The sequence below is a fragment of the Bos indicus genome, chromosome 4 (assembly GCF_029378745.1).
Source record: "Bos indicus isolate NIAB-ARS_2022 breed Sahiwal x Tharparkar chromosome 4, NIAB-ARS_B.indTharparkar_mat_pri_1.0, whole genome shotgun sequence".
Taxonomy (NCBI): Eukaryota; Metazoa; Chordata; class Mammalia; order Artiodactyla; family Bovidae; genus Bos; species Bos indicus.
In genome coordinates this window covers 25,135,498-25,151,997 of record NC_091763.1, presented here as the reverse complement: position 1 = coordinate 25,151,997, position 16,500 = coordinate 25,135,498, and the positions used below count along the sequence as shown (strand labels likewise).

At 39.8% G+C, this 16,500-nt stretch overlaps 1 protein-coding gene across 9 annotated transcripts in view; it reads left to right on the top strand.

Annotated features, from left to right (window-relative positions):
- The window catches only part of CRPPA (CDP-L-ribitol pyrophosphorylase A), a 377,884-nt gene that overhangs the window by 96,738 nt on the left and 264,646 nt on the right, over nucleotides 1-16,500 (top strand). For all 9 annotated transcript variants that reach the window (XR_011566187.1, XM_070787554.1, XM_070787553.1 and 6 more), the window contains exons 4-5: nucleotides 11,868-11,972; nucleotides 16,142-16,187. Coding sequence is in view for 8 of the 9 variants with exons in the window: in XM_070787554.1 (XP_070643655.1) it covers nucleotides 11,868-11,972; nucleotides 16,142-16,187 (151 nt within the window). In the remaining variant the exon portion in view is untranslated. The remainder of the gene's footprint in view (nucleotides 1-11,867; nucleotides 11,973-16,141; nucleotides 16,188-16,500) is intronic.

The window sequence follows — 16,500 nt, the reverse complement described above, 5'->3', positions numbered from 1 at the left end:
TTTTGTGTTCCCATAGGAGTTTTTAAATTATTTGTTCTGATAGGGATTGCATTGAACCTGAGATTTTGATACTCCACTTCATCACCAACTCTGGATATTGTCAGTGTTCTGGATTTCAGCCATTCTAATAGATGTATAGTGATATCTCATTGTTCTTTTAATTCACATTTTCATACAGAATTCATTGCTGGTGATAATGCAAAATGGCACATCCACTTGGGAAGACAATTTGACAGTTTCTTACAAAACTAAACATACTCTTAGCATATGATACAGCAATTGCACTTCTCTGTATTTACTGAAATAAGTGGAAAGTTTGTATCTATACAAAAGCCTACACTTCAATATTTGTACCTGCTTTATTCCTAGTCACCAAAACTTGGGAGCAATCGAGATTTCCTTATACACACATACACTGTGGTACTTCCAGATAATGGAATATTATCTAGTGCTAAAAATAATTCAAGTCATGAAAGGCATGGAGGCACTTTTAATATATATTACCAAGTGAAATAGACCAGTCTGAGCAGACCACATACTATTTGATTCCAGATATGTGACTTCTAGAAAAGACAAAACTATCGGTACAGGAAAAAGTTAATTAGTTGCACGGAATTGGGAGAACAGAGGAGGATGAATAGGAGAACAAAGAATTTTTAGTGCAGTGAAGATATCCTATATGTTACCATTGTGGTGGATACATACCACTATACACTTGTTACAATGTGTAGAATGTGAAACACTAAGAGTGAACCCTAATGTAAACTGTTGGCTTCAGGTAGGAGTGACTTCACTTTCACTTTTCACTTTCATGCATTGGAGAAGGAAATGGCAACCCACTCCAGTGTTCTTGCCTGGAGAATCCCAGGGACGGGGAGCCTGGTGGGCTGCCATCTATGGAGTCGCACAGAGTCGGACACGACTGAAGCGACTTAGTAGTAGTAGTATGTAGGTTCAGTGCACCGCTCTGGTGTACGATTTTGTTAGCGAGGGAGCCTATATATATGTGGGGATGGCAGTATATGGGAACTAGCTGTACTTTCTGCTCAATTTTGCTCTGAACCTAAAACTCTTAAAAAAAAGTAACCTGTTAAGAAACCTAGATTGAAAAAGTACATAGGAACTAAAATTTTACTGAGACTTCCAGTGTTTCTGTAAGTCCATATTCTGCCTTCAGACAGGATATATAGCTTTTATGATTTTATATTGACAATCACTATCTTCTAAATTATGAAGAAACCCTTCCACTATTTATCTGATTTTCATTGTTGGCTATTAAGTAGTCTTGTCCAGTTTGGATTCTTGCTGCTTTACAAGAGACTTTTTGTTTTTGTTAATTGGATTTGGTGTGTTTTCATCTATTGGCATCTATATTCTGTAAGATTGTTTAAATTTGGGGACTCGTTCCTTATTACTGCAATTAAAAATTATTTGGTTGTTTGCTTCTCCAGACCTTTTACGTTCTTCTGATTTTTATTAACATATTGGACTTTGACTCATTATGTTTTTCTGTTTTCTACCCTTCTGAATATTATCCTTATTTTACGAGTATAAACACTATTATTCTGGGACTGTTAAACCTTTGTTGACTGTGTAGTTTCTAGTTTCTCCAAAACATTTTTTGACATTTTGACCTTATCTTTAATGTTAGTCTTACCTTGCATTTCAGTTATAACTGGCTTTTCTGTTCATGTGTATATGTTGGTGATTGGTTGTACTTTGTGAGTTTTATGGTGGGGGGTGGCTGTTGATTGTGAATTTCATTCTAAGGTGACTGGGCTGGACAGTAAATAGTGTGCCAAGGGGTTATACCTGAGGATAATATTCAGCTTAGTCCAGTTGCTCAGTTGTGTTCAACTCTTTGCGACCCCATGGACTGTAGCACTCCAGGCCTCCCTGTCTGTCACCAACTCTCGGAGTCCACTCAAACTCATGACCATTGAGTCGGTGATGCCATCCAACCATCTCATCCTCTGTCCTCCCCTTCTCCTCTTGCCTTCAGTCTTTCCCAGCATCAGGATCTTTTCAAAAGAGTCAGTTCTTCGCATCAGATGGCCAAAGTATTGGAGTTTCAGCTTCAGCATCAGACCTTCCAATGAACACCCCTGACTGATCTCCTTTAGGATGGACTGGTTGGATATCCTTGCAGTCCAAGGGACTCTCAAGAGTCTTCTCCAACACCACAGCTCAAAAGCATCAATTCTTCAGTGCTCAGCTTTCTTTGTAGTCCAACTCTCACATCCTTATATTACTACTGGAAAAACCATAGCTTTGACTAGACAGACCTTTGTTGGCAAAGTAATGTCTCTGCTTTTTAATATGCTGTCCAGGTTGGTCATAACTTTTCTTGCAAGGAGCAAGGGTCTTTTAATTTCATGGCTGTAGTCACCATTTGCAGTGATTTTGGAGCCCCCAAAAATAAAGTCTGTCACTGTTTCCATTGTTTCCCCATATATTTGCCATGAAGTGATAGGATCAGATGCTATGATCTAAGTTTTCTGAATGTTGAGCTTTAAGCCAACTTTTTCACTCTCCTCTTTCACTTTCATCAAGAGGCTCTTCAGTTCTTCTTTGCTTTCTGCCATAAGGATGGTATCATTTGCATATCTGAGGTTATTGATAGGAGAATATTATTAATGCTATTTTGAGCTCCTGGTTTAGGGAGGCAGAGGATTCTCAGCATCTACATATTTGTGTGTTTTTCATGTGATCAGTGATAACACTACGGCCCCCATGCTGGATAATGTCCACATTTTGTGCAGCTACACCTTAATTAATTTGGTGGTAGTTTAGTCACACAGTCTTGTCCGACTCTTTGAGACCCCATGGACTGTAGCCCACCAGGCTCCTCTGTCCATGGGATTCTCCAGGCAAGAATACTGGAGTGTGTTGCCATTGCCTTCTCCAGGGGATCTTCCCAACCCAGGAATTGAACCCAGGTCTCCTGCATTGCAGGAAGATGATTTACAAACTGAACTTACTTGATTAAAATCTAACATCTTGCTGGTTGCTTTATTTTTGTTCCTTTTCTTTTTCCTGTCTGCCTTTGTATTTTTCATTTTATGATTCCCTTTTATTCCTATTGACCTCTTACTTTTACCTTATAAAGCATTTGTCTAGTGATTACCTTGAGTTTAGAATTTGATGAGCTCCCAGTTGGGTTGCTAAAGAAAAGTCTGAATGGGGTATTAACTCATGTTGTGTTTGTATTTCCCAGAGGTTCTATATTCTCCTAATTGCCTCTATTCAGTATTTATAGTTTGTTGAAATTTTTAGGAGATTTTATCTTATTGTCTGTATGGGACCTGATGTTTCTTCCTTTTGTGTTCTGCTGTAGGTGAGCTGGTGATGGCATCTTCTACTTCTTGGGGGAGGATGCCTTTTCTTAGATTTAGTGCTACTCAGTTATCCTGTGACCTCAGCTCTGATGGTTTCAAGAAAAAGTTCTGTTTTTGTAGTTTATCTGCTTTTTTCTTTTGTTCTTGAAATGAGCATCACTTTTGCTAGCTTTTCATATCCTAGGCAGTAGAAATCATCATCCACGTTCTTGAGAAACAAATTCAGATTTTAATTTGTCATAAAGTATGCACTTTTTTGAGGTAACCATAGAAATAAGGTTTAATGCAAAAACATTACCAAAACCCCATAATTGAAGTGAAAGTTGCTGAGTCGTGTCCAGCTCTTTGAGACCCCATGGACTACAGTCCATGCAATTCTCTAGGCCAAAATACTGGAGTGGGTAGCCTTTCCCTTCTCCAGGGGATCTTCCCAACCTAGGGATCGAACCCAGATCTTCTGCTTTGCAGGCAGATTCTTTACCATCTGAGGCACTGGGGAAGCCCAAGAATACTGGAGTGGGCAGCCTATCCTTTCAGTGGATCTTCCCAGCCCAGGAATCAAATTGGGGTTTCCTGCATTGCAGGTGGATTCTTTACCAACTGAGCTATCAGGAAAGCCCCCAAACCCCATAAATAGTTGTAAACTTATTCTATACAGTGAATGACAGGTTCAGAGTATTTCTGCCAAGATCGCTCAGTTTCTGTTTTGGTGTATGCTTTGGAAGTATCTGATCCGTCATTTCCTTTGTTTCCTACTGGCTCTGTTGATTGGAGTCCTGAAGACTTCTTGCACTTGGTAAACTGTTGCCATTCTTGGTTGGTGCATCACGTGACTGGCAGGAGCACAGCATCAAGTACTTCTCATTCCTGAGATGGGAAGAAAGAAGCTGTTTTTCTCAGTATGCACTTCGTGAGCACTTTTAAGGCTGTCCATGAATATGTTCAGTATTCTGCATCTGGAAAGAGAGGCAGGAAAAGGGTTATTGGTAGTCTTCTTTGGAGTTTAGAGAGGGAGAGAGAAGTGAAAGTCACTCAGTCATGTCCAATTCTTTGCAACCCCGTGGACTGTACAGTCCATGAAATTCTTTAGGACAGAATACTGGAGTGGTTAGCCTTTCCCTTCTCCAGGGGACCTTCCCAACCCAGGGATTGAACCCAGGTCTCATGCATTGCAGGCAGATTCTTTACCATCTGAGCCACCAGGGAAGCCCATCTGAGTGACTTTCACTTCACTTTGGGATTTAACCAAAAATAGTTATTTTAACTGTAGATTGGCCTTACTTGCATACTACTAGATGAGATTGTGCAGATGTTGGAATTATTAATAGAATGTGGAGATTTTGTTGTTGTTTAGGCACTAAGTCATGTCCAACTTTTTGCCACCTCGTGGACTGCAGTATGCCAAGCTTCTCTGTCCTTCACAATTTCCTGAAGTTTACTTAGATTCATATGCATTGAGTTGGTGATGCTATCTAACCGTCCCATCTTCTACTGCTTCCTTCTTCTTTTGCCTTCAGTCTTTTTCAGCATCAGGGTCTTTTCCAATGTGTGAGCCCTTTGTATCAGTTGGCCAAAGTATTGGAGCGTCAGCAACAACCCTTCTGATGAATATTCAGGGTTGATTTCCTTTAGGATTGACTGGTTTGATCTTGCAGTCCAAGGGACTCTCAAGAGTCTTCTACAGTACCACAATTCAAAAACATCAATTTTTTAGTACTTAGCCTTCTTTTGGAGAAGGAAATGGCAACCCACTCCAGTGTTCTTGCCTGGAGAATCCCAGGGACGGAGGAGCCTGGTGGGCTGCCGTCTATGGGGTTGCACAGAGTCAGACACGACTGAAGTGACTTACCTTAGCCTTCTTTATGGTCCAACTTTCACATCTGTACATGAGTACTGGAAAAACAATAGCTGTTTACTATAAGGACCTTTATTGGCAAAGTGATGTCTCTGCTTTTTAACATGCTCTCTAGGTTTGTCATGTCTTTCCTCCCAGGGAGCAAGCTTCTTTTAAGTCCATGGCTGTGGCCACCATCTGCAGTGATTTTGGAGCCCAAGAAAATAACTTGTGTCACTTCTTCCACCTTTCCCCCATCTATTTGCCATGAAGTGATGGGACCAGATGCCATGATTTAATTTTTTTTGAATGTTGAGTTTCAGGCCAGGTTTTTCACTCTCCTCTTTCAGCCTCATCGAGAGGCTCTTCATTTCCTCTTTGCTTTCTGACATTAGAGTGGTATTATCTGCATATCTGAGGTTGTTGATATTTCTCCTTGCAGTCTTAATTACAGCTTGTGCTTCATCCAACCAAGCATTTCCCATGATGGACTCTGCATATAAGTTAAATAAGCAGGGTGACAATATTCAGCCTTGACGTACTCCTTTTCCTATTTGGAACCAGTCTGTTGTTCCATGTCCAGTTCTAACTGTTGCTTCCTGACCTGCCTATAGGTTTCTCAGGAGACAGGTGAAGTTTACTAAAGCATAATTTATTTGTATGTAGCTACAGGTATGACCTAAATAAAATATCTTATGATTATACAGTGGAAGTGACAAATAGATTCAGTGGATTATATGTGATAGACAAAGTGCCTGAAGAACTATGGATGGAGGTTCGGGACATTGTACAAGAGGCAGTGATCAAGACCATCCCCAAGAAAAAGAAATTCAAAAAGGCAAAATGGTTATCTGACGAGGCCTTACAAATAGCTGAGAAAAGAAGGGAAGCTAAAGGCAAAGGAGAAAAGGAAAGACATATCTATTTGAATGCAGAGTTCCAAAGAATAGCAAGGAGAGATAAGAAAGCCTTCCTCAGTGACCAGTGCAAAGAAATAGAGGGAAACAATAGAATGCGAAAGACTAGAGATCTCTTCAAGAAAATTAGAGATATCAAGGGAACATTTCAAGTAAAGATGGGCACAATAAAGGACAGAAATGGTATGGACCTAATAGAAGCACAAGATATGAGGAAGAGGTGGCAAAAATACACAGAAGAACTATATAAAAATAACTTCATGACCCAGATAACCATGATGGTGTGATCACTCTCGTAGAGCCAGACATCCTGGAATGCAAAGTCGAATGGGCCTTAGGAAGCATCGGTATGAACAAAGCTATTGGGGGTGATGGAATTACAGTTGAGCTATTTCAGATCCTAAAAGATGATGCTGTGAAAGTGCTACACTCAATATGCCAGCAAATTTGGAATACTCAGCAGTGGCCACAGGACTGGAAAAGGTCAATTTTCATTCCAGTCCCAAAGAAAGGCAATGCTAAAGAATGTTTAAACTACTGCCCAATTGCACTCATCTCACCCACTAGCAAAGTAGTGCTCAAAATTCTCCAAACCAGGCTTCAACAGTACACGAACTGTGAACTTCCAGATGTTCAAGCTGGATTTAGAAAAGGCAGAGGAACCAAAGATCAAATTTCCAACATCTGTTGGAACATTGAAAAAGCAAGAGAGTTCCAGAAAAACATCTGTATCTGCTTTATTGACTATGTGAAACCCTTTGACTGTGTGGATCACAACAAACTGTGGAAAATTCTTCAAGAGATAGAAATACCAGACCACCCGACCTGCCTCCTGAGAAATCTGTATGCAGGTCAAGACACAACTAAACCAGTTATGGAACAACAGACTGGGTCCAAATTGGGAAAGGAGTACGTCAAGGCTGTATATTGTTACCCTGCTTATTTAACTTATATGCAGAGTACATCATGAGAAATGCTGTGCTGGATGAAGCACAAACTGGAATCAAGATGCAGGGAGAAATATCAATAACCTCAGATATGCAGATGACACCACCCTTATGGCAGAAAGTGAAGAAGAACTAAAAATCCTCTTGATGAAAGTGAAAGAGGAGAGTGAGAAACTTGGCTTAAAACTAAACATTCAGAAAACTAAGATCATGGCATCCAGTTCCATCACGTCATAGCAAATAGATGGGGAAACAATGGAAACAGTGACAGACTTTATTTTTTGGGGCTCCAAAATCACTGCAGATGATGACTGCAGCCATGAAATTAAAAGACCCTTGCTCTTTGGAAGGAAAGTTATGACCAACCTAGACAGCATATTAAAAAGCAGAGACATTGCTTTGCCAACAAAGGTCTGTCTAGTCAAAGCTATGGTTTTTCCAGTAGTCATGTAAGGATGTGAGAGTTGGACTATAAAGAAAGCTGAGTGCTGAAGAATTGATGCTTTTGAACTGTGGTGTTGGAGAAGACTCTTGAGAGTCCCTTGGACTGCAAGGTAATCCAACCAGTCCATCCTAAAGGAAATCAGTCCTGAATATTCTTTGGAAGGATGATGCTGAAGCTGAAACTGCAATACTTTGGCCACTTAATGGGGAGAACTGACTCATTGGAAAGGACCCTGATGCTGGGAAAAATTGAAGGTGGGAGGAGAAGGGGATGACAGAGGATGAGATGGTTGGATGACATTACCGACAGATGGACATGAGTTTGAGTAAGCTCTGGGAGTTTGTGATGGATGGGGAAGCCTGGCATGTTTCAGTCCATGGGGTCACAAAGAGTTCGACATGACTGAGCTACTGAACTGAACTGAAGTGTTGATAATACTATATTAAAGATGAAATTAGATTTCTTCAATGTCATGTTATATAGTATATTGGACATATCATGACATTTCTTAAAAATGTCATGTTATGTTGTTTATAAGAATAGAGGTTTAAACTGAAATAGTTCTTGTTAATTTGGGACTCTATTCGCTGGATGGCATCACTGACTCGCTGGATGGCATCATTGACTCAATGGACGTGAGTCTGAGTAAACTCTGGGAGTTGGTGATGGACAGGGAGGCCTGGCGTGCTGCGATTCATGGGGTTGCAAAGAGTCGGACACTACTGAGCAACTGAACTGAACTGATATATACTTGCTGGTTATATATTTTGTCATATTAACTTCACAAATCATTAAAATGTAGGGTTTGTAATTTCCAATAAAGATTGGCAACTGTTCTAAATGTCATATTCATATTTATTGCCTTCCTGCAGTCTCTCTCAAATGGATATGCTCTTGTGTGTGTGTGTTATTTGCTCAGTCATGTCCGACTCTTTGTGACCCCATGGACTGTAGTCCGCCAATTTCCTCTGAACGTGGGATTCTCCAGGCATGAATACTAGAGTGGGTTCCTTTTTCCTTCTCCAGGGGATCTCCCAAAGTAGGGATTGAACCCTGGTCTCCTGCATTGCAGGCAGATTCTTTACTATCTGAACCACCAGGTAAGTCATGGTTGTGCTGTTGGTAAAATGCAAATCCAGCAGATGTCCACAATTTCTGTATCTTTGTTGGGCAGTTTTTGCCTGAAAAGTATTCCTATCCTTGAGTTTTATTCAGTCTTTATTTTATTTTTAAAAAATCTTTATTTATTTATCTGTGCCAAGTCTTAGTTGCAGTATGTGGGATCTAGTTCCCTGACCAGGGATTGCGCTCAGCGCACCTGCATTGGGAGTGTGGAGTCTTAGCCAGTGAACCACCAGGGAAGTCCCGATTCAGTCTTTAGAAAGACATGAGAGACCATTTCCTCTAACGGGGCTTCCCTAGTACCCTTACGTAGAATTAAATACTGTATTTCCTGGTCTACTTGTAAATATTATGCTAATGCTCCATCTATCACATTCTGTTACAAAATATTTGTTATAGATCGGCTTCCTCTTTTAAACCTGAGTTCCTTGAGGACACAAAACATGTCTCATTTATCTTTATATGCTGGTACTTAAAAGAAACCTTGGACATGATAGATACCCAGTGACCATTATTTAATTGCATTATGTTGGTCATTTGGATGGTTCTGCCTAAAATGTTAAAAAGTATTATTTGTATTTTACTAAATTTGATAGGCATTCACTTTTTTTTTTCTCATAATGGAAGACTGATACAGTACCATGTTCAGAATCAAAATATATCGTCTAAAAAGATCTGTTGTTATTTAAAATATCAATAAGAAAGCTGTGACCTGCCAGTGTTTTGGTATAAATATAAGAGATTTGGGGTTTTATGGATAGGTATATTTGTTAGGTTCATGACATTGTATAGGAGACAGGGATCAAGACCATCCCCATGGGAAAAAAATGCAAAAAAAGCAAAATGGCTGTCTGGGGAGGCCTTACAGATAGCTGTGAAAAGAAGCGAAAAGCAAAGAAAAGGAAAGATATGAGCATCTGAATTCAGAGTTCCAAAGAATAGCAAGAAGAGATAAGAAAGCCTTCCTCAACAACCAGTGCAAAGAAATAGAGGAAAACAACAGAATGGGAAAGACTAGAGATCTCTTCAAGAAAATTAGATATACCAAGGGAACATTTCATGCAAAGATAGGCTTGATAAAGGACAGAAATGGTATGGACCTAACAGAAGCAGAAGATATTAAGAGGTGACAAGAATACACAGAAGAACTGTACAAAAAAGATCTTCACAACCCAGATATTCACGATGGTGTGATCACTCACCTAGAGCCAGACATCCTGGAATGTGAAGTCAAGTGGGCCTTAGGAAGCATCACTACGAACAAAGCTAGTGGAGGTGATGGAATTCCAGTTGAGGTATTTCAAATCCTGAAAGATGATGCTGTGAAAGTGCTGCACTCAATATGCCAGCAAATTTGGAATACTCAGCAGTAGCCACAGGACTGGAAAAGGTCAGTTTTCATTCCAATCCCAAAGAAAGGCAATGCCAAAGAATGCTCAAACTACCGCACAATTGCACTCATCTCACACACTAGTAAAGTAATGCTCAAAATTCTCCAAGCCATGCTTCAGCAGTATGTGAACTGTGAACTTCCTGATGTTCAAGCTGGTTTTAGAAAAGGCAGAGGAACCAGAGATCAAATTTCCAACATCTGCTGGATCGTCGAAAAAGCCAGAGAATTCCAGAAAAACATCTATTTCTGCTTTATTGACAATGCCAAAGCCTTTGACTGTGTGGATCGCAATAAACTGTGGAAAATTCTGAAAGAGATGGGCATACCAGACCACTGGACCTGTCTCTTGAGAAACCTATATGCAGGTCAGGAAGCAACAGTTAGAACTGGACATGGAACAACAGACTGGTTCCAAATAGGAAAAGGAGTATGTCAAGGCTGTATATTGTCACCCTGCTTATTTAACTTATATGCAGAGTACATCATGAGAAACGCTGGACTGGAAGAAGCACAAGCTGGAATCAAGATTGCCGGGAGAAATCTTAATAACCTCAGATATGCAGATGACACCACCCTTATGGCAGAAAGTGAAGAGGACCTAAAAAGCCTCTTGATGAAAGTGAAAGAGGAGAGTGAAAAAGTTGGCTTAAAGCTCAACATTCAGAAAACAAAGATCATGGCATCCGGTCCCATCACTTCATGGGAAATAGATGGGGAAACAGTGGAAACAGTTTCAGACTATTTTTTTGGGCTCCAAAATCACTGCAGATGGTGACTGCAGCCATGAAATTAAAAGACGCTTACTCCTTGGAAGGAAAGTTATGACCAACCTAGATAGCATATTCAAAAGCAGAGACATTACTTTGCCAACAAAGGTCTGTCTAGTAAAGGCTATGGTATTTCCAGTAGTCACATATGGAAGTGAGAGTTGGACTGTGAAGAAAACTGAGCACTGAAGAATTGATGCTTTTGAACTGTGGTGTTGGAGAAGACTCTTGAGAGTCCCTTGAACTGCAAGGAGATCCAATCAGTCCATCCTAAAAGAGATCAGTGCTGGTTGTTCTTTGGAAGGAATGATGCTAAAAAGCTGAAACTCCAGTACTTTGGCCACCTCATGTGAAGAGTTGACTCATTGGAAAAGACTCTGGTGCTGGGAGGGCTTGGGGGCAGGAGGACAAGGGGACAACAGAGAATTAGATTGCTGGGTGGCATCACTGACTTGATAGATATGAGTTTTAGTGAACTCTGGGAGTTGGTGATGGACAGAGAGGCCTGGCGTGCTGCGATTCATGGGGTCTCAAAGAGTTGGACACGACTGAGCGACTGAACTGAATATTTGTTAAATTAAGTTCTGATATGGTAATCCTCAGTCATACCTTTAAGCATTTTACAAACATGTTTGGAAATGTAGCTTTTGAGCAAAGGAAATAAAGTATTGTATTTATCTGACACCTGAGCTCAAATGGTAAAGAATCTTCCTGCAAAGTTGGAGACCCAGGTTCAATCTTTGGGTTGGGGAGATCTCTTGGAGAAGGGAATGGCTACCCACTCCAGTATTCTTACCTGGAGCTTCCAAAGGACAGGGGAGCCTGGTGTGCTACAGTCTATGAGGTCTCAAAGAGTCAGAAATGACTGAGCAACTTTCATTGAAACTCTTTAGGAAGTTAAAAACATGATTGCAATATTTCTATTTTCTATTGGTTTCGTTGGCTTTTAGGGCATGAAGAAGATTAATTTAACTTGATTAATCAGTGGCTAATTAAAGAGTTCGTGAATTCTCTGGGTTCTTTTCTAGATGTAGTTGATTATGAAATTGAAAGATTATTTAATATTATATTTTAACTTCTTAATTCTTTTTTCTTCCTACCCAGTGTAGTGACTATGACTTGGAATTTGGAACTGAGTGTTTGCATTTGGCTCTAAAATACAGTCATATCAAAGCAAAACTTGTGGAAGGATCCCCTGACCTCTGGAAGGTAAGGAAGTTGGTGCTTAGCTCTGTGTTGATGTGTCATTCCTGAAGATATGCTCTGCAAGTACTGACACTTTCCAGATGCTTTAGAAAATAGAGAAGTCTAAAAACATTTGGCTTCATATCGAAACAGTATTTCCAGGAATAAAAGTATGTGTGTACATATACATTAAAGGTGTTAAGAGTCTCAGTGGGTTTTCTGATCCATCGAATTATGGTATCATTTCTGTTGCTCGGTTGCAAGAAAATTCATGTTGGGATAGTTTACTCAAACAGGTCCCATTTAGCCAGTAAGATTGTTTTGTTCACAATTTTTGTGTATGTTCTTGGTGTGTAATGTTTTTCTGTGTAGCCTTGCTCTCAGCTGGATTGAGGGCACCACTCTGCTTCTCACAGCAACAACATTTCCTCTCAGTCCCTCGGATGGTAGCTCCAACTTAATGTGTTATTGAAACACATACCTGCAGTAGTTTTGACCCAGTAGGCTTGGTGCCTGGAAGAACTCACCACCTCCAAGAGGCATTATGCTCTTTCCCGTGGTCAGGCTTGACTGATTTCATGACAGACTTCTTTCTTTAGGAGGAATCAAGTGGTTGTAGCATTATCATACTGCATGTTCCTGTTGAGGCTGGAGTGCTTTACAGTGTGACTCTCCTGTGTTTCATTGGGTAGAAATGGGGTAAACTGAACAGTGTATTCTGAAATAGAATTGTAGGGTCATATCATAATTTTGAATAAGTACTGCTTCTTTGGAAATATTGGATGAAATCTTTATAAAGCATCCATCTAAATCTGGCTAGTAAACATTCATCCTAATTCTGAGCTAATATGAATCCAAAAGCATATTTCTTCATTGACATAAAAACAAAAAGAAGCCTTATGTGTTAGGTATTTTGTACAATCATGTACAAATGATGGGCCTTGCTACGTGCTAAGATTGTCTCATACTATTTAAATTGTTACAAGATTACAGGATATTGACATGCCTGATTTATTGCCTGGTAGAGAAAATTAATGCAGTATTATTGCTCTTTTAAGAGTTTCCAAATGTCACTAATCCATCAGGTCAATATTTTATTCTTTTTGTTTATTTTTTATCTATATATGACAGATGGTGATAAACATATTCATTGGGAGGATTAGGGTAATTACCAATTAGGTGTTTTGTGAAAGATCCTAACTCACATCACTATGCTATGCTAAGTCACTTCAGTCGTGTCCGACTCTGTGCGACCCCATGGACGGCAGCCCACCAGGCTCCCCCGTCCCTGGGATTCTCCAGACAAGAACACTGGAGTGGGCTGCCATTTCCTTCTCCAGTGCATGAAAGTGAAAGTGAAGTCGCTCAGTTGTGTCTGACTCTTAGCAACCCCATGGACTGCAGCCTACCAGGCTCCTCCATCCATGGGATTTTCCAGGCAAGACTGCTGGAGTGGGGTGCCATTGCCTTCTCTGACTCACATCACTACAGATCTGCTAAACTTAATTTACAGGCTATGTTAAAAATAAATAAATGAAACCTCAAGACATTTATTGCTACTAACATGTCAACACCCTCTGGCCTCTTTGCTTATTTTTTTTTGAGGGGGCTGTGTTATTATCTGTTTCTCATGGGTATTCTGAGCCTTCTTTAAATGTGTGAAGCACCCTCAGGTCTTCAGGTAGAAAGAAAGCTCTTTGAATTTTCCACTTGAACTCCATAGATATACTTCAGTGTCTTTTGCATTAAATCTCAAATTTCACTGCTTCCACCAGCAACACAGAGCACGGTTTTAGTCCTCACACCTTGGAGCTTGCTTCCGTTGTATGTGCGACAAATGTCAGTGCGCTGAGTGGAAGCTGGCCTTCCCAAGTGCTTCTCTTCATTCCCTTGCTGAGTCATTTCACATGTGGTGCTGGGGGTTGAATTGTGTCCCGCTCCCCACTAGAAGTGACTCATTAGAAATGACCCTGATGATGGGGAAGACTGAGGGCCGAAGGAGGAGGGGGTGACAGATCATGAGATGGTTGGATGGCATCACTGATTGAGTGGACCTGAGTTTGAGCAAGCTCTGGGAGTTGGTGATGGACAGGGAAGCCTGGTGTGCTGCAGTCCCTGGGGTTGCAAAGAATTGGACATGACTGAGCAACTGAGCTGATAGCCAATAGGAAAATGTAGACCAAAAAAAAAAAAATTCATATTTTAGGGGAATTTGCTGGCAGTCTTGTGGTTAGGACTCCACACCACTTTCACTGCTGAGGGTGCAGGTTCAATCCCTAATTGAGGAACTAAGATCCTGCAAGCCTTGCAGTGCAGCCAAAAAAAAAAAAAACAACAACAAAAAAAAACGTTAACTGTCTTTCGTTATATAGTTTCTTTTTGAATATTAGTGTAGTACCCAAGGACCTTTGGGTAGTAATACATAGATTTTATTCTTAAGGCTGATTTCAATGCATAAGCGTTGTTTTGCAAGTATGCTAGAAAAGTCATTTTAGTATTTGAGACCAAATTTTCTTTATTTAAAAAACCCCATTGTTAAGATAGATTTATTTGAAAAAAGAATAAAGCACTTTCACAATTATTCTGTGTAAATTTGGAATGCAGTTATATTCCTCAAAGAAAGCGGGAAGGAATGAAAAATCAGCTATAGTAATTAGGCATCTTTCCGTTAATTACTGTTTTGAGTTTACCTTACATAGCAGACAGTTAAAGGGAATAAAAGCCTTTTCTCATCCTAATTGCAAATATTGAGTGCTGATTTCAGCTGTCTAGTTAACTTTGGGTTTTCATGGAAACAAATATATTTTATTCACTTCTTCTAAGAGAAGTGTATCTCTAAAACGTTGATTCTGCAGGTTGAGTTTTGCTCACTGTGTTCATTGCTCTATTGCAGCCGTTAGAACAGGACCTATGATGTGGCGGTATTTGAGATATATTTATTACATGAGCGAATGAGATCAATGCAGTCTTTCATTTGGTAAAATGCAGTCTGAAGCTTTAAGTGTCTGTTTACTACTTTTTTTTCCCCCCAGATGATACAGCTATATTTTGGATCAGTAACTGTAGTACTGGTTTTTGTTGGCATTGCTTGTTTTAGGGATAATTTAACAATGTCATACTTGATTTTAATAGATTGGTTGACTGCTTGAGGAAAGTTCCATTTGTCATACAAGTCAGCTACTACATTAGTTCTGAGTTGTAAGATATAGATTTTGGGCCAGGGTGGTTTACCTGCCGGGATCTAGGCATAGCAGGGAAACCTGTTTGGGTGGAAGTGCCGTGAACCACTTAGCTGAACAGTTTTTGGACAAGTTTAGTTCGGAGATAATCTGGAGAAAAATTGTCCAAATTATTGATATGGAAAGGTATTAATTATTTCTCAAAGCGGGTTTTGAGACACTGGCATCATAATCATCTGAGCGCTTGAATGATAAGCTCCTAAGACCTTAGAGTACTTACTAATAGATTTTATTATTTACTCTCTTCTTGAGTTCTGTGGTGAAGGAAAAGCAGTTCTACAGTGCAATGCATCTGACATGTTCTGTACCTGAGCTCACTGCGTGTGGTCTGAGAACTATCTGCTGTAGGACCGTGGCAGGTTATATAACAAGGAACAGGTTATAATCGCAAAGAGGCTGTATGTTCTTAAGCAAAGATCACGATTGTTCTGACATTCATGATGGTAGCCTCCAGGCTGTCTGTCAGTCATGCATTAGTAAAAATATTAAAAAGGTGAGCCTTATCTGAGGGTACACAGATAAACTCAATTCAGAAGACCCTCACTGTGAACTGGTCTTTGAGAATCATCTCATTTCAACTGAACATGCAATTTGGTAATTTTCAAATATATTCTTATCCTTATTTCCTCCCACAAAAAACCCATTAAATAATAATTCTAATACTTGTATGTAAATGCTACCACATTTTCTTTGATATGATGTTTATATTAATAAGACTTTGGTAACAACTGCCACACAACAATTTACTCAAAGATTTAAAAACAGATTTTCAAGCATTTGTAGAAGTAAAATATATTTTTTTCTGAATAAACTGATGTTGTTATAATTTAAAACTTGTCAGTGTTGTGTGTTTATGGTTTCTCCAAAATCAAGAATTTCCTTGGGGGCATTATTTTATTGCTTTAACATTCCTTTCTTCTCTGTTAAATCTAATGAAGTTTATCTGTCCTCTAGGTGACCTACAAACGAGATCTGTATGCAGCTGAATCGATTATTAAGGGTATGTTTGGCTTTGTGACTGTCAGTTCCTGTGTTTCAAAACCGTAAGCCAGTTCAGAATTTCTCATGACATTTTAAAGCCCTGACTTCTCAGAAGTATAAATCTTGTAGACCAGGGAGGTCTGTGATTTGGGTTTTTTGAAAAATAATTACCTTTATTTTATTTCCTGCTTTGAAATATCACTTATTATGACTTATGTTGGGGCTTCCCTGGTAATCAAACAGTAAAGAATCTGCCTGCGATGTGGGAGACCTGGGTTCAGTCCCTGGGTTGGGAAGATCCCCTGGAGAAGGAAATGACAACCCTCCCCAGT